The 27,977-nt window shown below is 39.2% G+C and overlaps 1 protein-coding gene across 5 annotated transcripts in view; it reads right to left on the bottom strand.

The window, feature by feature from the left end:
* PDE11A (phosphodiesterase 11A) overlaps positions 1-27,977 on the bottom strand; it is a 447,272-nt gene that overhangs the window by 189,252 nt on the left and 230,043 nt on the right. For all 5 annotated transcript variants that reach the window (XM_024243401.3, XM_054549537.2, XM_054549538.1 and 2 more), the window contains 4 exons: positions 23,582-23,714; positions 3,464-3,539; positions 1,133-1,200; positions 96-188 (listed from right to left, as the gene is read on the bottom strand). In XM_024243401.3, the coding sequence (XP_024099169.2) occupies positions 96-188; positions 1,133-1,200; positions 3,464-3,539; positions 23,582-23,714 (370 nt within the window). The remainder of the gene's footprint in view (positions 1-95; positions 189-1,132; positions 1,201-3,463; positions 3,540-23,581; positions 23,715-27,977) is intronic.

A 27,977-nucleotide genomic window follows, 5' to 3' on the forward strand; every position in this document is an offset into this window, starting at 1 on the left:
AAATTTGAGAAATTAAGCCCCACAACCAGGGAAATTTTTTCCCTCATAAAATTAGAGCTGACAGCATACAAACCTGACATAAACACTGTACTTACATCAAGAGCCACAGACTGCTTGGCCCAGGACTTCTTCACTTGATCATACATAATTGTGTTGTTGATGCCAAGTCCACAAAAGATGACAAAAGCCTAGGAAAGGGCAAACCTGCTAATTAAACATTGCAGCAACTCATCGGCAAAATCTAATATGAAAGCAGGCAGTCACCAGGGATGGGTCTGAAAATACAATCTTGTTGTACACAGAGGTAGGCCTTGGGGAAATAGGCACATTAAAATTCTTAATTACTATTGTTATATAACAACTTTATAGCTCACACTGCACATGAGGAAAAATTATGAATTTAATGTCATTGTAGAGAAACTATTTCATACGTTTAAAAACATACTTATACGCTGTTTAAATAGGTTCTTAATTTATTTAGGTTGTGGACTGATTTTAGTAAATCCATTCTATTTAACCAAAGCAACCTCTTTTAGTTGCTAGGCTATAAAATACTTTGGTAAAGAAACCAAGTTAATGTAACCATAAGGTAAGTGTTAAGGGGAAGGAGGATTGAGTTAGAACCATTAATAAAGAAGCTATGAGGTATTCTTGATTAGAGAAAGATAACCATGGGTTTTCATGTTGGCTACTGGTACAGTCTATGAGGAAGCCCATTCAAGGCTAGCTTCTCCAGCTAGAGCGCCTGGAGTGAATGCACGGAAGCATGTAAACAAGAGAAATGTGAGGGCAGTACACCTGGCAGAGCTGGCTCAGGGTTTCATGACTCTGAACACACACAAGCAAGACAAGAGTAAGAAAATAGCACTTTGGGGAAAAGAGAGGGTAATTCTGTAATAAAATTAGGATAAAAATAATGGATGGTTTCAAAATAATCCAATTCATAAAAAATAGGATCAAATCTCACTTAAGCATTTACATATTCCTTAAATCTTCCTGTAAATTTTGCCCTCCATTTAAGTATAATAATAATTGACTAATAATTGTTTGTCTTTTCAAATTTGGGCAAGCTGCAACCAGGGGACTATTGATGACTCCAAATAAACCTTGGTTTATAAATTTATTTTCTTACCTCAAAAAGTCGTTGATCCGCATCATCAAAAGGTTTCCCATCAAGTCTGTTTAACACTTGAGCCACTCCTGTGGGGAAAGAGTGGATTATGTGGTCATTTTCAGTACTGGACATTGTGTTTCTCAATAGAGTAGCCACAGCTAACTCTACGCCTTTTTTAAGGAACTGCACTGAGTTTAAACTCTGGTCTCTCAAGTGCCTGCCGATTTCATGAGAATAAATCTGAGGTGTAGGACAATGCACTCTCTCTTCAAGGCTGATTTATTTAGACTAGATCTCAGTAGTCTGGAGTTCTACCAAGGCTTTAATCTGATTCTAGATGACTAGTTACAGTAACTCTAATATATTGCCATATATTATATATACAACTGAGTATATATGTAGCTGAATATGTGTGTGTATTCAGCTACATATATATATATTTCAACTGAAAAAAATATATGTATATATATATTTCAACTGAAAAGATATATATATATAAAATTCTGTGAAGCACAATACTTAAAAGAGGCAGTATGGTATTGTGATTAAGAACATAAGTTTTGGACTTAGATGATCTGAGTTCAAATTTCAACTCCACCATCAGGTGTGTGACCTTGGGCATATTACCTAACTTTTTTAGCACTCAATTTCCTCATCTGTAAAATGAGGATTAAAATGTTAACTATCTAAGAAGGTTATGAAGATTAAATGAGATGTTAGAATGTTCATAAAGCATTTAGCATATTGCTTCACTCAGAGTAAACATTCAAGAAATGTTAGGAATTACTACAAGCAATAAAAGTTGATATAATACAGTTAACCTTCAAAGCAAAGTTAGTTCTGTTTCCTGCTACCAGAGGGTACATATAGTTCTAAAAATCTTAATTTATGAGTGATTACTTTTTCCAAACTTCACTTCTAGTATTATACCAGATATTTTAGGGCATGACTTCCCAAACACACAAGTTAAACAAGAAAAATCAACTATCTTGAAAACCATTAGCCTGTGTCCTCATTTCGTATGAAAGAAAAAAAAGCAACCAGCTGTAATTCTAAAGTATGCTGGTATTTTAAAAAATACCCAACTTCCCACCAGGGAGGTAAGTCATCATATGCAAGAAGACATATATATAAATAATGAAACACAAAACTATTAGCATGTAACCAGGCAAACTACGGTCCTAATTTTGAAGTAATAAGGGATGTTTACTTTTAGGATTGAAATGTAGGACTATGAGATTGCCACAGAATATCAGCAAGCAACACATGGTGTTTCTTATGGACTTTCCCTTTAAACATAAATTTATTTAAAACTCTGTGCATGATGTAGTTTAAGTCTTTGTACTAGAGGCTTAGATCCCAAATCTTAGAATATTCTTTATGTTCAGTAACATACCAATATTCTTATGCAGATTAAGCTGATGAATTATCTCAGAATTCAGATCTTAAAAACACTCACAGAATACTAAATCCTTTAATAAGCAGCAGTGTCTTAGACTTTAACAGGCAATTTTAGGGGGAAGCAGAGAAAGGCAAATGGATGCATTAGTTACCAAATGAATTAGTGTTCTTACGTCTCTTAGGAAAAAAAGTCACATTTTTATTGTGTTTCAATAATTTCAACTAATTCCTCCATCCTTCATGACTTCTCTATTTCAACCATGAATTCTCCTTGCCTGGGCTTCTTTCTTGAATTTGATGCTTTCCTAATTGAGTTTTTTGAGGAGAAGGAAAGGTGAATGGAGGAAGAGAAAAACTGGAAGCTGTTTTTGCCCATGATTCCCTTATTGTGAGGAAAATGTGGCCTATTTCAGAACTGCCCAAGCAGAAAATGCATGCTCAGTATATGTCCAATAGAGAATGTTCTTTCTTCCTTTGCCTTTACACCATGTATAAAAGCACAGATGTAAACACATTGACATAGTAAGAAAGTCTGCACTAGGAGTTAGGAAGCCTGAGTTTTGTTCCGGACCTTGCTATTAACTTTGTGGCCTTCTTGAAGTCATTTCTCTCTCTCTCTCTCTCTCTCTCTCTCTATGGCTTTTTTTTTTTTCGCTCTCTGCCTCTATTTCCACAGGGTGAGATAAAAGAGTTCTATTGGTTGATAACTCAGATTCTCTCCAACTTTAAAATTTATTGGTTCTTTCAACTTAATACATATTTGTTCAAGTTGTGGATAATGTTGGTTCACTAGGAGTCTGCGCTTATGAAATTATACAAGAGTGTGAGACATAGTTTGATGAGTCCTGGCCATAAAAAGAGGGAACACATAAAAAAGATATGGGAGTATTTTAAAGCAAACTTCTGTTTCTTTATTCAAGAAGTTTAACTATTTAGGTCATCTCTTACCAATTATTTGGTGGTTGCTATTCCAAATAGGGACACAGAGAACAGATCTTATGTGAAAACCAGATATCTGGTCTGCCTAGGAAACAAGAAAGAAGTTAATTAAAATTGAATATTAACTATTCATTTTTGATTTACAGTTTTTCCATTTTTCATAACAGATATTCAAAAATAACTTTTTAAAGTTATTTTATACATTGTAACCTAATTTTGTAATGCATAAACTCACTCACCTGCCTCCTTCATCACAATGAACATCCTAAAGAAATCAAACCCAAGCCAAATATGAATCAACCAAATAAATCCCAAACCAACATGACCTCCTTCAATCCCTGCAGCCATAGAGACCTGGACATAAAACTATCTTGATCATGACCACACCACTAGACAAGAATTGCAGCAACTGTTTCTCCTCTGGGTATTTAAAGCATTTTAATTAAACCAGTGATCAATTTTTATCTTTGACTGGGTACACTTGTTGGTAAAAAATGTTTGTGCCTATAATGCTGTCATATTTACATTTACTTTTAATACTCTATATTTTTACTGTTACTAAATTATTACGTATGTTGTCAAATCTATATACAAAAAAGGTAAGATAGAGGTAGAGGTTTGAATATTTTCCTTCTGTACCCCAAAAGATGTCAGGAGGTGACATTTAAAATACAGAGGTATAATTATCAACATCAAACATTGAGTAACAAACTCCATTTAATATTAAAAACAATGGTCCATATTTGAATGGTTAGAGAGAAACCGCTAAGAGTGAAAGGGTCTTGGGGAGTTAATATGACCTTGATTTTCAGTGAGGAAGGTCAATCTATTGTTCTAATACAATAGGAGAAAACAATAAGATATGAAGGTTTTGGATCATGGATATGGAGATAAAAAGATATTTTAAAATATTCTTTGTTGAAGGCAAGAGCCACATATTTTAAACACTTGAAACTAAAAGTTAATTTACATACCTAAATTTTATATTTGGATTTTTTTCTTTTTGACATTTCTCTTTGAGGAGTTAATTTTCCAGATATCTTCTATTCATTGTAACAATATGTTAGTTTCTCTTTTTCAATGTTTTTTGAAGATTAACATGCATGTAGAAAGGCCCCAAAATTGTAAGTATACAGCTTAATGGATTTTTACAAAATGAACAGATCTATGCAACTACCACCAAGATCAAGACATAGAATATTATCACTACCCCAGAAGCCACCTCCAAGCCCCCAAATTCTTGTACATACTTAGTGCACATATGCATTTCTGATAGGCATATACTTATAATAAAATTGCTGAGTTATTCACATGTTCAGCTTCAAAATATGTATTTTTAAAGTTTTGCAAAGTACTTGTACCAGAAGTGTATGAGAGTTCCAGTTGATTTATATCATCACCAACATTTGATGTTGTCAGGCTTTTAAAAAAAATTTTGACAATTCTGATAGATATGTGGTTGTATCTCCTTGTGAAAGTAATTTGATTATCTCTGATGACTAGGGTGACCATAAGTCCTGGTTTAAGTCTGTTTTCCTGACATAATTATTAATAATATGCCTTTCATTCTCAAAAGTGTCCAAATTTGGACAATAAATTTATAATTTTCCTACTTATGATTAATGAAGTTGAGCAACTTTTCATATATTTATCATCTATTTCTACTCTCTTCCATGAAGTGCCTGTTCAGAACTTTGGCCTTTTTTCCCGTTGGGTTGTCTGATTTTTAAAAATTGGCTTGTAAAAGTTTCTTCTATATTCTGGATAAGAGCCCTCTGCAAGATATACATGTTACAAATATTTTTCTTATTCTATGGCTTGCTTTTCCACTCTTTTAATGGTGTCTTTTGATTCAGAGATCCCTAATATGATATAGTCAAATATTTCAATTTTTAAATTTATGGTCAGTACTTTTTTGGTTTTATTCAAGAAATCCTTCCATACTCCAACCTCTTGAAGATATTCTATGCTTTTCCTAGAATCCTTATTGTCTGAACTTTCACATTTAAATTTATAACCCAACTGAAAATGATTTTCATGTATAATATGAGCTAGGAGTCAAAATTTCTTTTTTTTTTAATGGATATTCAACTGATACAGCACTGTTTTGAGGGAAAAAGCAATACCTCTCCCCATCACTCTACTGTGCCATCATTTTCATTAATCAGCTGTCCATATATATTTGGATCTGTTTCTGAACTCTCTATTCTAGTCCATTGATCTAGGTATCTGTCCTTATGCCAGTACCATACTGTCTTAAATAATACGGTTGTATAATAAGGCTCAGTATCTAGTAGTGCAAATCCTCCAACTTTGTCCTTCTTCAAGATTGTCTTGACTATTTTTGACCTCTGGCATTTACATATAAATTTTAGAATCAATTTGTAGTTTATACACATACATATACATTCCTGAGATTTTTATTGGTATTTTTTGAATCTATCAGTTTGGGGGAGAATTGCCACCTTTACAAAACTGAGTCTTTCAATCCATAAATATCCCTTAATTTATTTAAGGCTCTTAAAATTTCTCTTAGCAAAGTTTGGTAGTTTTCCATGTAGTGTTCTTACACATAATTTGTTATATTTGTATCCTGATGTTTAAAAACTTCATGTTATTGTAAATAACAGTAGTATTTTATTTTCTAATGCTTGTAATTGGTACATAAAAATACAATTGACTTTTTAATATTAAATTTGTTTCCATCAATCTTGCTACATTCAATTATTAACTTTAATGCCTTACCTGTAAAGTGTTTTGGATTTTCTCGCCACATGATCACATCATCTTATCCTTTAATTCTTATACCTTTTAGTCATGTAATTTTAGATTATGTGATTTTTCCTTTTTTAGTTTGTTAATAGAGTGAATTACATTTATTGATATTTGAGAATTCCAGATGAAAAAACAAAAACATAAGCATAAATCATTCGCCCAGTGTACTCTTCCCAAAAATATTTATTTACTACCTCCTATGCACCAGACACATTGCTTAGTATTGAGGATAGAAAAATGGATTCAAATAGTCATTACCCTTGAGCTACTCACAGTCTAGGAAAGATAGAAATATTGAGATAAAATAAGTGTCCAAGTAGAGGATGTTCAAACACTATTGGAAAGACAACAATGGACTCTGTTTAGAGAAATCAGGAGCAGCCCGAGATCCTTTACAATGACTCTTCAAAGACAACAGTGATGATGATAAGCTCACATTTGTTAGATGTTCACTCTCTGTCTGGCATTCCGCTCAGCACTCTCTTATGCATTATTTTATACTTTTTACAACCACCCCATGAAGTAGGTCCTGTTATCATCCTCTCTTATCAGATGAGACTTAGAGGGATTAACTGCCTTGAATGAGAGAGATTGGCTCAAAGGAGCACAGTCAATGGCAGACACATCCATCAAAGTTATCTTCCAAAAAAACAAACTGGTTTTCTTCCCCTTCCTAAGGATAAAATCTGAATTAAGGCAATACCAGTAAGCATGAAGAGAAGAAAGCCAATTTTAGAAAGGTATAATCTACAGACTTAGGCTAGCTACAGCAGCACTAGGATGGCTGGGTCTACTTTGTTTTGCTGAGGGAGCGACACATACCATTATACAGAGCACTGGGTCTGAGGCAGCACTGAGTAGTAAGCACAATTGTCTCTGCCAACTCTGGGACAACAGTAGCTCCTGTCTAATGTCTCCTATGAAATCTGGGCAGCTGAAGGACAGGTCATAATGCGCAAGAAGAAAAGGAACATTCAGTAAGAAAGACAATTTAGAAGCTGGTGGTGAGAAAAACAAATCTTAGGCTGTTCGCCAGTTAAATAAAAGAGAATTTTGTTTACCCATCACTTTTAAAGCACTACAGTTCCCCAAAAGAGTTTTTTTTATTCTGGGAAAGTGGGAGTATGCACTCTCCCATCCTCATGGAGGATAACATTGAGGTTTCTGGCTTGAGTAAAGGTGGAAGAGTTCCTTGAAGTGGGGAACACGGGAAATTTGAGGGAAATGATACGAACTCCCAATGGACACACATTACAAGTGAGAGGGGCTGGAGATACTAATCTTGGAGTCACCAGTCCTCTGGGTTAATTGCATGGGTAAGATTTAAGTTAATTGCATGGTTATTGCAAGAGAGAACTTGTCCAACAAAAAGACTAAAAATTGAACTTTGGGGAACACAATATTTAGTGCTAGAAGAAAAAGGTGACATCAGTGACAGGGATGGACAAGAACTCAAAAGCTCATGCTCTTAACCTGAAGGTTTTACTACATCCACAATGTGTGAACAGATTTCTACAGCCTTTCCGGAAATAGGTTTATTGATATGTATCCAGAGCCTAAAAAAGTATAAATACATACTCTTTGACCTATCAATTTCCTATCTAGGAATTTATCCTCTGGTAATTATCAAAGCTATGCACAAAGCTTTACATGTAAAAGTGTGAACCATAGCATTATTTATCTTAGTGATTTATTAGAATAACATGAATATCCAACTGGAGGGAGTTGGTTAAGTAAATCATAGCACATTCACACAACAGAATATTATGCATCTAATTAAAATCATGCTATAGAAGAATAGTTACTCATATGGAAAATATTTAATATATTAAATGATAATAGTGTACAAGCCTGTGGGTATACAAAAGCATATTATATACATTGAAGGATCCTGGAAAAATTATGACCATAATAGTTTCCTTTGAATTTCTTGGCTATTAGAATTTTAAAATTATTGTTCCTAGTTTGTAAATTTTAGATAATAAACACAGATAATTTGTCCATAAGGGAAGAAGTTCTTTTCTAAGTAGAACTTAGGGGGAGCAACAGTGTCCAATGCTATAGAGAAGTCTAATAAGATAAGGACTGAAAATGGCTTACTGAATTTAGCAACATAGTGGGATCATTGAAGGCAAAAATGGTCAAGGGAAGAAAGGATGTGATCAGGAATAAAAGTCAAGTGGTTAGTCCTGGAAGAGAGGAAGGCCATACTGAGAAAGCAGAGCTGCATCTATTCAGAGCTGGAGTCTTGTATGGGCTGAGCACAGGAGAAGAGGTGAAGCATCAGAGAATGCAGAGGGTGTCTTTAAAGTGTTTCCATTGTGTTTGAGGGAAGGAGGTGAAGCTAAGGAATGGTGATGATCAACATGCTTGGTGAGCCCAATCAGGTGGGAGAGGAGAACAAGGAAGGATGGCAGAGTGTGAGGAGAGTGAATTTTTCCATTTTAAAATCATTAATGAAATTCCCTAATTGCCTATTTGCGGCAGCAGCTATTGTTTCTGGAAAACTGTGCTAATCCAGGTTAGTTCATGTAACCATATGAAAAGGCAAGGCCCAGGAGTCCATTTTATCCTCTGCAGGGGCTGGAGGAAAAGGAGAAGGGAGATGAAAAAAGCATAGGATGTCTAAAGAATAAATTCCAAACAGGGAGAAAGAGTAATAAGCAAGTATGAAGGAAAGAATCATTCCTGTTCACCAGATAACCCCAACTCTCCATATCAAATCAGTCAATGGAGCTCAAAAATGCCCATCAGCCACACCACCCAATGAAGTCACCCAAAGTTTCAATGCCTCAATTTTATCATTAATATTTATCTCCTGCACACCAAAATGGTAACATTGGTTATCTTCATATTTTGGCCTCACAGCTGATTCTCATCTTTGTGCTTTTTCTTGTTTTCCAAGTTGTTTTATGAAAATTTGTGTGTGAAAGGGTTTCAAAATTTGTAAGGAGTTTTACAAATACAAATATTGCTAATATTGAAAGGAACACCTGCCAAAAAAATTTGCTTTATTGTTCCACACGGTGCCTTGGTCATTCTTGGTTTAACATTCACACTATTAGAGTCTCAAAAGTTAGACCACGTGAGACAAAGCAGCCTTTCTAAAAGGCAACAGTTAAACTAAATATATTTCTGGGAGTGCTTAGTTCTTTCCAAGCAAAGACATGTCTACTTAAAAATGTCACCTAGTTTCTGTCCTCATGGGGCCTTTCCAATTAATGGATCTAATTAAAGATGGTTTAGCTCTTGGAGCCATCAACATGTACTTGTTATATTTTCCAGCCTCTCAAAGGTGGTCAAAGGAAATGTTAAATAAATTGGTGATAATATAATACTATTTATTAATGTTCAGCATATTTCCTTTCTTTAGAAAGATATGTACAACTTTAACAATAATCTAAAGCAACACTTTCTCCCCAAAGATAATCTATTGGTGAGAAATTCTAGTAACCAGACAAGCTGAGGGAGCCAATGTTCCAAGTCAGTCCCTTGATTTCCGTGAAATAATAGAGAGAGAATTGAGTTTGGCCTATCTTACCTGAACATAGGATCAATCCTAATGGCTTGTAGAATAGTGCCTGTATATGATTCCTTAAATTCCTGAAAAATAAACGATTGTGTTTGGAGCTGAGGCATTTTCTCCACTGCCCATGCAGCAAAGTCTGTTAGATTCTTAGAACTGTGGGACTTGTATTTGTTTTCACTACCCACTGCTTCCCCATTTTATATTTTATTTAAGTCTTAGTAATCCCCCTAGCTTCTAACCTCTAACTTGTGTGACTTGTATTTGTTTTCACTACCCACTGCTTCCCCATTTTATATTTTATTTAAGTCTTAGTAATCCCCCTAACTTCTAACCTCTAACCTTCCTTCCCCTCCTGCTCATCTGTAATTCTTATGTCCACTGTCCAATCTACCCATCTTCTCAGGAAAAGTTCTCAAACTGGTTCACACTAAGTAACAGAAACTGAGAGAAGACTGACAAGAGCAAATGAATTTCAGCTGATCCACAAAGCGTTGTCTCTTAATGTTTTCAATTTTGCACATTTCCCTTTGTAACAGAAGCATAACTGATAGACCAGAAGGTGTTACAGAGAATAGAGAATGACCTGTCCTGCCAGGCTTGCTCTCAGCAGCCACTGTGGGGGTGCGGGAGTGCTCCACCACAAAGATCTGGCAGGCAAAATGGGCTTTAAAGCTCTAAATCAAAGAATCTCAGAGCCTGGAGCCCCATTATCCTTAAGTGCTACATGACAAGGATAAGTACTATTGAGTTGTCTATAATAGGCTTTAAAAAAATCAGAGGAAAAACTTTACATGGAAGAACTGCATGGGACTGAAGAGCTACAGAGTTCAGATCACACCACCTTAGTGTTAATTGTGTAACTCTGGGCATTGGCCTTCCATGGCAGAGGAGATCTAGGTACTGATGGGTTTCCCACCTCTCCTGAATTTGTAACAAATAAATGGACCACCAAATCCATCCATGCATAAGGCCTGCCCTACTTTCTAGTTAATTTCTGACATTCCCTTTGCTGAATGAACCTTTTCTATTTAAATGTTGAGTCCAAGTGTTCATTCTTATTGTAGGCAAAAAGCAAATACTGCATGTGATGGCTTTGAAAATTCTCTCCATAACTATACAAATGGAAGGAAATACTGAATTAAACAATAGAATATAATACCTTAGACTGACTAAATAATGGCTTGTTTTGCATTAGTGTATTTGTTTTAATGCGTTCTTTGAATCTAATAAAAAGAGAAGGGCAGAAAGTGTCACAGATGATATATTAAAGTGCAACTAACTACAGAAAATTGAATTCTGAGGCACATTGCCAGTTGAAAGCAAGGACAGAATGATTGTAATGGTGAGGATATTCGTAAATAGAGTATGCCTTCTAAGAAGTCACCTAATACAAGAGGTGGTCATCTGCAAATGCAGTTTATGTACATGCTATTGGGACAATCTCAGACAATGCTCCTAGTTGGAATAAATCCCAAGAAACAGAGGCAAAGGCGAATAGAAAATAATCCATCTGAATTCCCCAAAGATACAGCAAGGCAAATTGACTTGTTTAGATATTGTATTATTTCAAACATGGTTTTAGATAATTGTTTATAACTTTAAGAAGACTCAAAATAACCTGGTAAAACATAATTTCATATAAGATATAGACAGTCTAAGATTTTAGAATATCTTTAAAATTTTTCATGATTATAAAAATAATATGAACACATGAAAAATTTAAAGCACAAATAAAATCAAAAGCCCTAACCCTTCCATCTTTAGAGATAGCAATTATTAACAGTTTGGTACAAGTCCTTCCTCATCTTTTCTTATAAATATGTATTAAGTTCATATGTCAATATATAATATATTTAATGACAAATCATATTCATAAATTACACATAGATAATATATTTGACAATATTGAACAATATTCAACAAGAATGTCTATTATGTACTAAACATTGTTCTAGGTGTTGGGGATACATCAGTGAAAAAAAACAACAAAATCCTCACCTTCATAGAGCTTACATTTTAGTGATAGAAGAGATGGTAAACAATACAAAGATAAGTTAATAAATTATATGTTAGAAGATGTTAAGATGATGGGGAAAAAACAGATAAGAGGGGTAAGGAGTACCAAGGGTATCAGGCCTCACTGTCAGGTAACATTTGAATAATGGTCTTAAAGAGGAGAGGATATGAGCCATGCAGATATTGGGGGAAGAGTATTTCAGCTGAGGGAGTAGCCAGTGCAAAGCCCCTGAGGTGGGCGTGTAAGTGGCACGTTGTAGGAACAAGGAGACTAGTGTGGCTTGCGTAGTATGAGTAAGGGATGGGGGTGGATGATAGGGTGCCAGATGGTGTATGGCATTATAGATCTCTGAAAGAATTGCAAATTTGGCTTTTACTCCAGTGAAATAGGGAGACACTGAAGAGTGTGTGAGCAGAGTTGTAACGTAACTTAAAATTTAATAGCCTCTGACTATTGTGTGAAGAAAAGAGTATAGAGGGGAAAAGTGGAAGGAGAGGGACAGTTTAAGAGGATTTGTACATGAAATAGTACAGGGATGATGGTAGCTTGGATCTCGGTGGTAGCAGCTGAGTGGTAAGAAGTGGTCAGATTCTGGATAAATTATGCAATTGGACTTCCTGATGAATTCATGTTCAACATGAGAGAAAGGGAGAATCATGCCTATACTTTTTTTGACATAAGCATCCTGAAGGATCATGTTGCCTCAATAGAGATATGGAAACAGAGAGAGGAACAGGCTTGGGGGGCAGGAGACTGTGGCCTGTGCTTTAGTCATGTTAAGTTTAAAATACCTATTAAAATATGCATATACTGTTTATGTATATATACCCACATATATTATTCTATACATACTTCTATACATTATTTTAAACATATTTCTCTGTTTACTTTTTTCTTGTAGACATTTTAAAATATCAGGATATATAGATTGCTTCATGGGATAGACATTGTGCATGGACTAAATTTTAGTCTTTATTAGGGTATGATAGGCAAAATTCTTTTTTTTTTTTTTTTTGAGATGGGGTCTCACTCTATAGCCAGGTTGGAGTGCAGTGGCGCGATCTTGGCTCACTGCAACCTCCGCCTCCTGAGTTCAAGTGATTCTCCTGCCTCAGCCTCCCGAGTAGCTGGGACTACAGGTGTGTGCCACCACGCCTGGCTATTTTTTTTTTTTCGTATTTTTAGTACAGACAGGGTTTCACCATGTTAGCCAGGAAGGTCTCGATCTCCTGACCTCGTGATCTGCCTCCCTCGGCCTCCCAAAGTGCTGGGATTACAGGCATGAGCCACCGTGCCCAGCAAAATTCTAAGATGCCCTCTAAGAATCCCACCTGCCACCACTCCCAACTCTGGCTTCCTACATATCTTGAATAATCCTTTCCCTTGAGTGTGGACAGGGCCTGTGAATATGTTAGCACAGTCACTTCCCTGGTGATGTTACGTTACATGGCAAAGATGATGGGATAATCACTCCTGAGATTATATAAGCCACTCTGGACATTATGTAAGCTTCTGTCACAGCCAACTGGAGTGAGATTCTCCCATTGGATTTGAAGAAGTAAGCTGCCATGTGATGAGAGGGCCACATTCTAGGACTCAAGGGCAATCTCCAGGAGCTAAGATAGACCCTGGGCCATGGCCGGCAGAAAAATGAGAGCCTCAATCTACAACTGCGAGGAACTCAATTCTCCCAACAACCTGAATGAGCTTTAAAAAGAACGCCAAGATCCAAATGAGAATTCCACATGGCCAATATCTTAATTTCAGCCTTGTGAGACCCTGAGCAGAGAACTCAGCAATGCCATGCCCAGACTTCTGACCCACAGAAACTGTGAGATAATAATCAGGTGTTGTTTTGGCTGGGCGCGGTGGCTCACGCCTGTAATCCTAGCACTTTGGGAGGCAAAGCTGGGTGGATCACTTGAGGTCAGGAATTCAAGACCAGCCTGGCCAACCTGGTGAAACCCTGTCTCTGCTAAAAATACAAAAAATTAGCTGGGCATGGTGGTGTGCACCTGTAATCCCAGTTACTCGGGAGGCTGAGGCAGGAGAATTGCTTGAACCCAGGAGGCAGAGGTTGCAGTGAGCTGAGAATGCACCACTGCACTCCAGCCTGGAAGACAAAGAAAGACTCCATCTCAAATAATAATAATAATAATAGTAATAATAATAATAATAATAATAATCGGGTGTTGTTTTAAGTGCTGAGTTTGTGGTGATCTGTTTTGCTGCAATAGAAAATTAATATACATAATAATCCTGACAATGTCTTCAGAAACACACATGGATAGCCTGTTCCCATGGAGCAGATGACTGATAAAGCTACAAAACCTAAGAACAGATAACCCATAAACATGAGGGTTTCTTGTACTGTTATAAATAAATATAATATTATATTGAGTAGGTCTTTTCTGTCTTACATTCTTTTCATAGAATCTTGTAACAGAATAAACCATGATTTTCATAAGGTCGCAGAATTTAAAGCTCACAAACGTAGTTCTAGCTCTGTGACATCTTATATAATCTTCTGTCATAATTTTTCCACCCATAAGCCAAAGAGTTTGGCCTTAAAACCATGTATGCTATCAAGCCCAGCAGGTGCCACTTTTGAGAGCCAACTCAAACAGGCATTCAGAAGGCAAGTAATCACTATGGCTCGCCTGCTAAGTCTGCTCTGTTCACCACAAGGAGGGAACTCCATTAAATATTTAAGGCAATCACTAAGAGAATACCCAGCAGGTAAACAACTATGATTACTTGCCCCATAGCCCTCTCAGCAGGCATCTGACAGCACTTGGGATGGGGTTTACATCACATTAAAGACATCCCTTTGTAGCTTCTATCAAAAGGAAGACCAACAGTTTCAAAACTGAGATTTCAAAATAAGGATCATTCTCTTGCTGCATATCTTTGGGCAGAGTTTCTAAGGACTTCCCTGAATTTTATCAAGATAGGAAAGACACAGAAATTAGAAATCTAGTTTCCCTTCATACCTTAACTGTATGCCTAAAGCAAAGCTTGATAGAGTAAATTATCTCTTACTAACAGAAAATAGCCACTGGTGTCATGAATTCCCAAATTGGCAAGCTTCCTATGCTAGTCTGAATTGAAGAAGAAACTATCAAATGCACACAAGTGGGTGTACTGGGATCAGCACCAGCAGTTATCAATCTGAAGAATTCACAATATGGTCCATGGGGTAAGTCATTCATAAGTTGCTGCTGAAATATTTCATTCACATAATAGGGAACACCTCCCTATCCCACCAACACTGATCAGGAAAACCCATTTGGGCTTAACATGAACAAAAACTAAACCTCTATTATATTAAGCCACAGAAATTTTGAAGTTTATCTATTACTTTAACTGATACAGGGATTGTAAATGTAGTCATCAGGGCTATGTTTGAAATATACAAGTGTAACTGGCTTTAGCTGTGTTTTAAGGATTGGTGCGGCTTTAGCTGTATGTTTTAAGGATTGGTGGGTTGCATAGGCTTGGGCAGTACAGGAATTACAGTAGGTAGCTAGTCAGGAAGGAGCAGGGCAGGAGAGGCCCCCTCCGACCCCTCCACGAATGTCAGGTGACCATCAGGTGATGGTCAGGTGGTTGTTAAACTGTCTCTCTAAAATAATAATTGGCCGCAGCCAGTGCCAACAAAAGGCAGTCTCCCAATAGATAGAAAAACCCTGAAACTAGTGATCAGTAGTGTGATGGTTAATACTGAGTGTTAACTTGATTGGATTCTAGGATGCAAAGTATTGATCCTAGGTGTGTCTGTAAGGGTGTTACCAAAGGAGATTAACATTTGAGTCTGTGGGCTGGGAAAGGCAGACCCACCCTTAATCTGGGTAGGCAACATCTAATCAGCTGCCAGCACAGCTAGACTATAAAGCAGGCATAAAAATATGAACAAGTCAGATTGGCTTAGCCTTTTAGCCTACATCTTTCTCTTGTGCTGGATGCTTACTGCCCTTGAACATCAGACTCCAAGTTCTTCAGCTTTGGGACTTGGACTGGCTTCCTTGCTCCTCAGCTTACAGCCTATTGTAGGATCTTGTGATCATATGAGTTAATACTCCTTAATACTCCTATCTATCTATCTATCTATCTATCTATCTATCTATCTATCTATCTCCTATTAGTTCTGTCCTTCTAGACAACCCTGACTAATACAAGTTGCTTCCTGATAAGATCTTGGGAGTTGGGCAAGCAGACTCAAGCATGTGCATTAAGAGGCAAAATGGCAGAGTTTAACTGGTATATGACCTTCGAGAAACATTCAGCTGGTAAGGGAAGAATGCCTCCAGTAAGCATGCATACAACTCCAGTAAACACACTATGCGTGCTCCCCTTCCAAGCGCTAGCAGGCCACTATGCAGACAGCACACTCCAAGGGAAGAGTCAGGGAGAAGGAATGAAAGATCCTGGAAGTATGTCAATGCATAAAATTCCAAGTCAAAGATCAAATAGCGCACTTGATTTCTCAAGTCACCTGCTTGGCCCTCCTCCAAGAAAGTACTTCCTTTCATTCCTGCTCTAAAGCTTTTTTTAAAAAAATTTTCAATCCTGCTCTAAAACTTGCCACAGTCTCTCCTTCTGCCTAATGCCCCTCAGTCAAATTCTTTCTTCTTAGGAGGCAAGAATTGAGGTTGCTGCAGACCCACATGGATTTGCCACCACTAACACAGCCAGCCCCCACATTTAATCATCTCCAATGTGCCTAGGAAACCTGGTGCATGGATGTCTGCACACTCTTATCATACTGCTGGCTCCTATAAGGGAGGACCTGGTGACTATATCTGCACAGTTTATAAGATATTTATGTAGGACTTTACATGTTGCAAACTAAGTGGTATGCCCAAGACTCCACAGCTCATGAGCAGAGCAGATAGGACAAAAAGGTAGGTATGCTGGCCATGAGTTCATGTACCTGTGAGGAGGGAGAAAGGAAGAATGTGGTGACTCTATTACCTAGGCAGACCCTCAGCAGCTGATGCTTTCCCCAAGAGGATGCTAAAGGAAAGATCATTGAATCAGGAACCAGAAGGCCCAGAGTGTGTTCTGTGCTCTGCCTTAAGAAAGCTGTGTGGCCTTGGCAGACCAGTTCAGCTCCCCAAGTCTCCATTTCCGCCCCTGTAAGCTAAAAAATATCCAATGTTTCTATTTACTGAAAGTTGATGTATCCATAGTATGAAATCCCAGAATAGGGCCAATCCATTTTGGGGCATTCTATCCCAATTTCTGAAGAATCGGGGTCAGTTAAAAAGAATTCAGGTTGCCAGAATTAGCCACTGAGCTATTGAGAAATTTAGAATAGATATTAGTGATAGAGGCAGGAGGCAGACAAAGGCCTAGACAGATAGAGAAGGATCTCTGGAGAATTTCCAACCTGCCCCACAAGTGTTACACCAGATGTTTTGTGCAGATAAGGGAACCTGCACAGGGGGCTTACCTGGGCATGCCCGCAGCATACTGGAGGCCCACATGCACTGGGGGAATGGTGTGGGGCCACCAGAAATTCGGGCCTAATGCAGGGGAGGAGCCTGGCCTCTTCAGCTGGTGTGTAGTGGCCCTGGTATTCAATTTGGGAGGTGGAAACCTGCTCACAGGACCCCCTCTCTTTGCTGAGAGGTTTCTTTTCACTTAATACATTCCACCCTCCTCACCCTTCAATGTGTCTGCCTGCCTAATTCTTCCTGGTCATGAGACAAGAACCCAGATTAGCTGACCTAAGAAGCAAAAAAATCCTGCATCATTTTGGTGGCCTCTATGGGGACTTGTCAGAAGGGTGAGTAAAATGCGGACCCAAACATCTCTCTCACTTTTGTTTCTGAGCTTTCTCATCCTCAGACTTTTTCTGAAGGCAGAGGAAATTGCCCCCTTCCCCGCCCCATCATTCTCAGGCATTGGAAATGTCGGCCTCAGTCCAACCCATTCTTTTTCATGGATTTTCCTTCATTTTGGGGGGAATGTATTGGTACCTATCTTTTCTTTTACAATATTAGGGGTGTTTCACCCTCACCCCAATGGTCGCAGGCATGTGTACAGGACAGACAGGTGAGTGGTGGCTCCCCGCCCCACTCCTCTCCTGTCTGGGTCACACAGCCTGGGCCTGGGGTGGCTAGCTGGCCAGTGTTTCCCATCAGGCACCCACAGAGTCTTCCCTTCCCCTGGCCAAGGGATCCAGCTTGGTGGGAGCCCCAGCAAGGAGACAGCAATTAAAGGTTTCTCTCTCTGATGAAGAAACCCATTGCATAAGAATAAGAGGTTTCTCCCCCAGGAATCTTCCCAGGCTTGCACCTAAGCTTTTTTTTCTTCCTTTTCTCCACCCTGTTAGCTGTTAAAACAGCTTTGCAGATATAGGGAGCTTTTCTATGCAAGAGTTTTTTTTTCCTTTTGGAAGCCATCTTGTTAGGCCAGGAACCAAATTCACAAGACACCCTTTTTCTCTCTCTTGTTTGAGGAGAACCCAGCTCCTCAGCTTTACCTTAGCATTCAGCTTATGATAAGGAGGCAGCAGCCAGCTGCTGGCTGCAGTCTGTCAAGGTCTAAGGAATGCAAAGGTTATGACAACGGTGGATACAGGGTGTATGTGGGTGGGTACAGGTATTCCCACCCTCTAGGCCCCTCTGTTAACATGAGTGGAAGCTGCACTGACACCTATGGATAGCACCCTGTCAAGGTTGCCAGGACTTGAAGATACAAGGACAGAAGAAAGAAAAGAAACACCTCTTGTTTCTCTCCCTCATGTACCCCATATTTGCCAGGAAGACAAAGGAATTAGGGACACCTTATCCCATCTTCGTAGCTGGGTAACCATTCATCTTTAGTCTGTACCTCTCTCAAATGCATCCTGAGGCCTGGGGGCTCCTTAGAGAAAATGCCTTCTTTTTCCTCCTCTGTCCTCTCTTCACAGACGGGTAATTGTGTCCCCCTACTACAGGATACTCCCCTCGGATGCATCCTCCAAACTGGGAAAAGTTAATTTCCCAGACCTTAAACTGCTTGGCTTAGAACTGAGCTGAGGGTGAGAGGTGACAGCATGCTGGCAGCCCTCACTCGCTCTTGGCACCTCCTCGGCCTTGGCGCCCACTCTGGCTGCACTATAGGAGCTCTTCAGCCTGCCACTGCACTGTGGGAGCCCCTCTCTGGGCTGGCCAAGGTTGCAGCCAGCTCCCTCTGCTTGCAGGCAGGTGTGGAGGGAGAGGCACAGGTGGGAACTGGGGCTGCGCGTGGTGCTCGCGGCCCAGCACAAGTTCTGGGTGGGTGTGGGCTCCGCGGGCCCTGCACTCGGAGTGGCCAGCTGGTGCTGCCAGCCCTGGGCAGTGAGGGACTTAGCACCTGGGCCAGCAGCTGCAGAGGGTGTGCTGGGTCCCCCAGCAGTGCCGGCTCACCGGCACTGTGCTCAAATTCTCGTCGGGCCTCAGCTGCCTCCTTGCGGGGCAGGGCTCGGGACCTGCAGCCTGCCATGCCCGAATCTCCCCCCTGCCATGCGCTCCTGCGCTGCCTGAGCCTTCCCGACGAGCGCTGCCCCTTGCCCTGCAGCACCCGGTCCCATCGACCGCCCAACGGCTGATGAGTGTGGGCACACGGTGCAGGACAGGTGGGCAGCTCTACCTGTGGCCCCAGTGCGGGATCCACTAGGTGAAGCCAGCTGGGCTCCTGAGTCTAGTGGGGACTTGGAGAACCTTTATGTCTAGCTAAAGGATTGTAAATACACCAATCAGCACTCTGTGTCTAGCTCAAGGTTTGTAAATGCACCAATCAGTGCTCTGGGTCTAGCTAATCTAGTGGGGACTTGGAGAACCGTTATGTCTAGCTAAACAATTGTAAATACACCAATCAGCACTCTGTGTCTAGCTCAAGGTTTGTAAACACACCAATCAGCACCCTGTGTCTAGCTCAAGGTTTGTAAATGCACCAATTACTGCTCTGTGTCTAGCTAATCTGGTGGGGACTTGGAGAACTTTTGTGTCTATCTTGGGGATTGTAAACATACCAATCAGCACCCTGTCAAAACGGACCAATCAGCTCCCTGTAAAACAGACCAATCAGCTCTCTGTAAAATGGACCAATCAGCAGGATGTGGGTGGGACCAGATAAGGGAATAAAAGCAGGCTGCCCGAGCCAGCAGCGGCAACCCGCTAGGGTCCCCTACCACAGTGTGGAAGCTTTGTTCTTTTGCTCTTTGCAATAAATCTTGCTGCTGCTCAATCTTTGGGTCCGCACTGCCTTTATGAGCTGTAACACTCACCACGAAGGTCTGCATCTTCACTCCTGAGGCCAGCGAGACCATGAACCCACCTGGAGGAATGAATAACTCCAGACAGGAGGAACGAACAACTCCAGATGCGCCACCTGAAGAGCTGTAACACTCACCACAAAGGTCTGCAGCTTCACTCCTGAAGCCAGCAAGACCACGAACCCACCAGAAAGAAAAAACTCCAAACACATTCGAACATCAGAAGGAACAAACTTTGGACACACCATCTTTAAGAACTGTAACACTCACCACGAGGGTCCACGGCTTTATTCTTGAAGTCAGTGAGACCAAGAACCCACCAATTCCGGACACAAGGGGAAGGGAATCCAGAAGCCTGACATGCCAGCAAAAGGGTAAAAGTTTCTTTTACCAGTTGGACTTTTGGCCTCTCCCTCCCTGTGCAAACTGGTAAAAGGAATGGTAAGGATCACTGTTTATATTCTCTGTAAAGTTTTGATTAATGAAAAAGGATTTATGAGTTTGGTCTTAAGCTGTAGCCAATCTGGTATGCTTTGCATGTCTTTCTATATGGTTCTGTCAGAAAGAGGGGTACTTTAGGATAGGATGTGGGTGTAGGACCCCATAAGTCCACTTTTCAAGTCAGCCCAGCAAACTGGTCAGTAACAAACTTTGCTGCAGGCTTGCATCTTGTTTACATCCTTGGGAGCATGACCTGTAACTACGTGGGAGTGCTTTGTTTTAGTCTCTGACATTTTACAATGGTGGCTCAGGTTCAATCCTGGCTTGGAGAATGAGTACTTTTTTTTTTTTTTTTTTGAGATGGAGTCTCACTCTGTCACCCAGGCTGGAGTGCAGTGGCGCGATCTTGGCTGACTGCAAGCTCCACCTCCTGGGTTCACGGAGAATGAGTACTTTCAAGTTAATAGCTGTGTGACGTCTACCGTTTGCTGATTCTCTTCCCCTCCGTGAACAACTTTTAGCTTCTCTTCTTAAATCTTCCCTTTTCTGAGCTACCATTAAAGATTCTAGATGTTGTAAAAACTGCTTACCTCCCACTTTGAAAATACTTCGTACACTGGTAGTTAAGTCATAACCTTAATTGAGGCTTGTTGGTTTCACCTCTGAGGTTACTTTTGGTAAAGTTCAAAAGCCAGAAATATTGGCTGCTTGGCATGGCTAAAGTCAGGTAATAAGGGATTTAAAAGGACTTTCTTAAGGAGTGCTCAGCTTAATTAAAAGCAGATACTCAAGTATGTTTAAAGGACCTTTATGGTTTTTTTCCCTTCTTGAATCTTGTTTTTCTGGAAAAAGGTTTCTTCTCAGTTGACTGAATTATTTTTCTCCATTTTGTCTTGCCACTCTTAATGCACACATGAGAGGCCCTAAAATAATTTCTGATGGCCTGTGACTCCTTGGGAAAAACAGAGAAGACACCACAGATCCCATTTTGTGAGAAACCTCTGTTTTCCTCATGGAACCTCAGAAATTAGAGGCAGGTAGATCCCTCTCAAAATCTGTTTTTGTCTTCCAGCTGTACCTGTTTGTTAGGCCCTAGAAAACACAAGCTTTCCTAGCCTTGCTCTTAAAGGGCTACACCCAGAGGCCAATAATCCAATTAGATTGGCAAATGAAAAATCTTACAACTACTAGATTTTCTTCTCTCTGTCTATATAATCATATATGTGTTATGTGTGTTATGTTTATAAAGAAAAGAGCTCTAATTAATGGTTTGAAGGAAAATAAGCACTTAGATGAAATTTTTTTTAAAAGAAAGATAAAACTGTAATACTTTTTAGTATTTAGTCTGTCGTTCCTTCTCCAAAGAGGTACATCTAACTGCCATTAGAATAGGGGCAAAGACGGATCTTAACTGCTTCCTGCTGACAGGGGGCACTATTTTGGGAAGATGGCAGTCAGATCTCCCTCAGAGGCCTATCTAAGGGTCCCCAGTAAAAGGGAGCCATCGTCTGTGGTTCTGGTTGCATGACCGTTTGGAGTTCAATGGCCTAAAGGGGAGAAGAGACTAACTTCTCTGACATAAAATCAGTCCTAACTCAACCACAATGGAAAAGTACATAAATGGTTGACATCTGTAAATCATTTTCAGTGCTCCAGTCATATAACCAAGTTAGTAGTGTTCTACCTTACCAGAGGAGAACCAAAGAACTTTTAACTGTGAACTTTCCCAAGGAAAGGTAAGTCAAATTTCAGATTTAATGTATAAAAACTGAGGAGAACTAGAGGGTAGTCAGTGTTACGATAGCCAAGGGAGCAGCTGGAAAGGCACCCAGCCCAGACTAGGAGTTCATTTAAGGATTTAGGAGCCTCTAACCTCAAGAAGGAATAGAAAATACATGGAAAATGTAGCCTGGGGAAGAGAGTTCTAGGCAGCTACAGGGAGGTGGTAAGCTTGGGAATATAAGGTTTTCCTGCAGAGATCTGCAAAGATGATCTGACTGAAGTTGTAAATTAGACTTGGACCCCAGCCTCCCTGCCGTCACCATGTCCTGGCAACAGACAATGGAGACAGCACAGGGCAGGATTAAGAGTATGGGCTGTGGAGTCTGAGAGGTAGTAGGACTGAATCTTTGTCTGCCTCCAAAGCCATAGAGCAGCTCTCAATTTCTGTAAAATGGGAATGATGACATCTACTTCTCAGGGTTGAAGGTTAACTGTTCAGTTGTTATCATTACTAACCTATCCCTTGCTTTGTAGCCAGTGTGATCATTCTAAAATATAACTCTTGCTTCTCCCCCATTTAAAACTCAATGGTTCCCCATTGCACAGAACAAATACTCCAATTTCTTAACATGCCTTTCAGAGTTTTTTGGTGATCTGGTCCCTGCTTCCCTCTCCAGTTTTATGGATCATGGCCCTTCAGCCACATTAGATCATCTCACTTCCCCAACTCCCCATGCCTGCTCAGCTTCGCCTGGAACACATATCTCCTTACCCTTCCTCACCAAAAAAATGCCTGCTACTCTTCAGAGCTCAGCTGGGCAATCTTCAATAGGAAACCTTGTATTTAATGAATGTGTATATTCAATATGTATATATGAGTATATATATATAGAAAGAGTACACATATGTACATAGAGACATTATCAGTTTATGTGAATTTATCTGTATGATACTCTACACTACCTTAGAATGTAAACTTCAAAATTGTTTTAATATATTCTGTATATCAACACAGTGTGCCTAGATAATTAACATTAAACAATAACACCAACAAATTTACTGTTTCTTGGGAACAATTTTTATAAATATGGTAGTTGTTTTAGGGTCTATTGGGAAATAACTGTATTATATACACTTTTTATTAAATAGTTCATAGTTTAATATAAAATATACCCAATCATAAAAGAGCATCAGACTAAGGATAACCATCTTGCTACAAATCATGGTAGAGTTAGACAAGTTTTTCTAACTTAGAGTCAACAGTTGGCAATGCTAAAAATAAGATCACAGGGGAAGGATGCAAAAGAATTGCTGGTAAATGTTCCTTTTTGTGTTTCAACTATTTTCAACAGTGTGATAATTGAACCTTAGGATTGCAACCAGAGGGGCTCCTCCTACCTCTGCATCAAAGCGCGGATCCTGGTAGGCATCACTGATGTTCACTGGAAGGCCTGTTGAAGCAACCAGCTCAGCAATGCTGTTATTTATTAGCCAGTCGGAGTATGATGATTTCTCCATGCTTTCTTTGAAACTATCAGAGCACCAAGGTAGGCAGGAAGAAAAGAGAGAAACGTAAGTTTTCTTGAAATCAAACCCTATAAACTACACTAATATCAGGATAATCTGTCCTTATTAAGAAGCAATAAGTGACATTAGTCACAGAGCAATAGCAAGGTAATTATCAGTAGCTACTTCAAAATGACTTACCTGCTATAATGTATAATAATTAAATCCATGGGCAGAAACCATAGATTCCCTATGATTCAGAGAGAAACTCTAGGTTGTATTTAGGTCCCAAAGCTGGCAAACATATGTAAGGACCAAAATTAACAATAAGACACCAACAACTAATAAAATTCCATCAGCTTTCCAGTTTGCCCTTTTTAACTGAACAGACTAGATGTTTTGGCACAAGGAAGAATGAAACCCAAATGGGGAAAAATCAGGAAGTAAATTGGGAATTTAAAAAATTACAAATGCAGCAAAAGAACATATCTAGACTATGGTCTTTTAATTAGTAATTATTTGAAAAACAAAAACAATTTACTATCTTAGTCATTATTTTAATAACAGTAATATTTTAATAACTATTTTAGTATCTTAGTTAACCATTTTGGTAATTTTTGATTATGTTTCTTAACAATAGCACATATTCCACTTATAAAATCTCACTTAAAAGCCTATTTTAATGCAACAGACCCTTAACATTAATAATTAAAACTATTTTCATATTTAATTTGAACAAGGAATTTTATGCTAAATGATTTTTTTGAACTTTCCCTTTTATCACTTTCACGACAGACACTACATATACAGAAATGCTGTAAGAATTATTTAATATCCCTCATTCTTCTCCTCCTTTCCATCTTTTCTTCCACAAGTATATATTGAGCACTGCCAGGAGCCACAGAGATACAAAATTGAGAACTGTTCGAATTAGTATTGGCAAGGAAAATTTTCCTGGAAGATGTCTGATTTGTGGCTTGGCAAGTGATAACTGAAATTATGTGAATGGATGCAAGCATACTAGGGCAAGGTTTTCAAGCTGCCTTCTGTGGAACCCTGGATTTCATGAGATGTTAAATGAGTATACTACAGCAAGAATAATAATCACTGTATTGACTTTTTAATCTAAGCTGCACTATATGTAAGAAAACACTAAATGTACACATCGTCTTTGTTATTATGCAATCATGTCCCTGTGTGAAATTATGCCACATTGAGAAGGCAGGAAACTGCATGGAAAGGCCACTGGATGCATGAGTGAGTGGGACACATAAACATTATTTACCATCATTAATATATCTCATCTGTAATGATTGCTGGCCTGTGTCTGATAAATTCAGCATGTATTTGTAATGTTATTCATCCCTTATTGCATATTAAACATTAATAATACATAAACTTTATTCTCTACGGCTCTCTGGCTGAAAAATGGAAGTTTTAATAAAAAGCTGAGTGTTGTAGTTCTTAGATGGCACCTAAATCAAAGAAGTAAAAAGACTGAGTACTTCAAAGAGAAGAGGAAGCATTATTTTCTAAAACAAATCAAAACAAAAGAACAAAAAAGTTATTTTCTTTTTGCTGTTTTATATACATCTCATTTCATGAGATGAAATTTTATGTTGTGCTGCAATGAAAGCAAAATCTAGGAGAAACAAGATAATGCACCTCACACAAAGATCTAAATGACTTAGTGAAGTCATTTCTAAGTTTATAAAAGGGTATGGGCTAAATTCTGATCTTTCTTTCAGGGATTAATTGGCTTGCCAGTTCATTCTGCACTGTGTACTTTATTCCACATTTTAATTTTTGAGGTGTTCTGTGATCACACCGTTTCGAAGCTGCTGACCTAGAGTGTTCTGTGGAGTGTGGGAAGCAGCGCTGCAGCAGGAGCTGGGGAGAGGTCTGGGCACAGATGTCAAGGGAGGAACTTGAAAAATGGTTGGGTGGGGTGGGGCTCAAGGAAGGAGCCAGTTTTACCAATAAGTGTCAACAACTTCAAGCTGGGTCTTTCAGGATGAGAAAGAGTTCAGCAAGGAGAGATTGGAGGACTTAGAAGGAAACAGCAGGAACAAAAGACACAAATGCAGCAGAGTACAAAGTGTGTTCTTGGCACAATGAGTAATCGTATGGTGGGAACAAAATTGAAAAAGAGGTCAAGGCTCAAAGGTGAGGCCTTGACCAAGTTGCTGAGACCTTAGTTATAGGCAATGGAGAACTATTTAAGAATACGGAGCAGGGAAGTGACGTGGTTTAAGATGTGATTTTAGAAAGCTTAATCCAGGTACAATGAGCAAGAAGAACTGGGTAAGAGACACTGAAGGTGGGAAGAGGTCCTGTAGACCACAGAAGTCATGCAGGTGGGAGGTGATGGTGCTGGTGACTCAAGAGGTACTGCAGAAGATTCCACAGGCTCTGTGGCCAGATAGCAGTGGCTTACATTTTGTTCCCGACTGTGGCCCTATTAGCAGAACACAGTCATTTTAAGGAGTGGGGAGATAGGAGAAAGATGACAGATATTCTGTAAGCTTGGGACATGTTCATTTTTGAAAGTCCAGGAACAAAATCCTATCAGTCCTCAGGACTGAAAACTCTAATCCAGAGTTAGGATAATTTTCAGGGAGAGTAAAATGCATGAGATCACTCAGGGACAGAACATGTAGGAAAATCTATATCTAGGGAAGGGAAGGAGAAGAAAAGTGGTAATAAAGGGGGAGGGGAGAAAGAGAAGAAATTTTAGGAGGAAAAGCTTAAATTTATTGCCATCTACTGTGGGCCAAGGGTCAGGCCAGATACTTTACCTGACTAATTTGTTTTGTCCTCAGATAAATCCTATGAGATGGATATGCTACTCTATATTTTATAGATCAGAAAATGGAGATCTAGGATGCTCAATAACTTTACCAAGTGGAGATAGAATTTTCACCTAAATCTGACCCCAACATCCTAAATTATAGTATTTTTCCTGTTGCCTTTCAGAAGGAGTTAATGGATAGCATTATAGCAAGAATAGTGGGTTGTCACCTAAGAACAAATAGGGAAGGGCAGTCCACATCAGAGAGAGTTTAAGGAAGCTGCTAAAGATAATAAACACTTCAGTCTGAGACTTTAGTTACAGGAACAGGGAGGAAAAACCACTGTAGTTGATAATTAAGAGCTTTAGGTCCCTACTTACAGAATTCCCAAAGAAGATATGATGACAAAAACACTTACTGAGCAGGGGCTCCTGAAAAACTCACTCTAAATCTAAAACATGCTTAGAATTTGGCTTGGTTCAGTATGCATACTGAATTGAAATCATTGTAAAATCAGTGAACAGTGTAGAAGGAATACTGACTGTGCAAGGCAGGGTTGAGGCCGTTTCTAAAGTGTAAGCTATGATCTCTGCTCTCAAGGAGCTTGCTACTTAACTGGGGAGATGAGAAATAAACACACTGACATTTAAACAATATAAAAATTAAATGCCCATTTCAAATTTCAAATGAAAAATTTTTCACATAGATGTGTTGATAAGTTACTAAGTCAACTGTACCAATCACGAGTGCTGAAGACGTCCATGGAGGGAGAAACGACTTCAGGTGTTGTAATCTAGCTAAGGCTTCAGAGAAGAGGTGAGATTCAAACTGACCTATAGGTCAGTACAACAGTGCAAACAGATTTTCTGAAAATCACCTCTGCATTTCTTCAGTTTAATGTTGCACAGGAACATAAATTAAGGCCTGAGTGATCAGATCCTCAGAGAGACAGACAGGAGAGCTGATTTGTCACTTGGTATTTACATCACTGTCTTAGTCCATTCAGGCTGCTAGAGCAAAATACCATAAGTTGGGTGACTTATAAACAACAAATATTTATTTATCACAGTTTTGAGACTAGGAAGACCAAGATCAAGGCACTGGCAGATTCAGTATCTAGTGCCTTCTTGCTTTAGTTCAGTGTCTAGTGCCTTCTTGTCCTCACATGGTAGAAAGAATGAGGGATCTCTCTGGGGCCTCTTTTATAAGGGCACTGATTCCATTCATAAGAGCTCCACCCCCGTGACCTAATCACCTCCTAAAGGCCCACCCTGTCATACCCTCACATTAGGGACTGGGTTTCAACATATGAATTTTTGGGCAGATACAAACATTCAGACCAGAGTAATCACATTCTGGCTTACGCACCAGCTCAATTTTGGAATTCCTAATGGTCTACTATAATGCAGAATCATAACACTGAGTTAGAGCTTTCAAAAGCTTGCTTCTCTTCTTTACAAACAAAAGGTAATTTTATGTTATGATTAAGATCATGA

This window comes from Pongo abelii, chromosome 11 (genome assembly GCF_028885655.2).
Source record: "Pongo abelii isolate AG06213 chromosome 11, NHGRI_mPonAbe1-v2.0_pri, whole genome shotgun sequence".
Taxonomy (NCBI): domain Eukaryota; kingdom Metazoa; phylum Chordata; class Mammalia; order Primates; family Hominidae; genus Pongo; species Pongo abelii.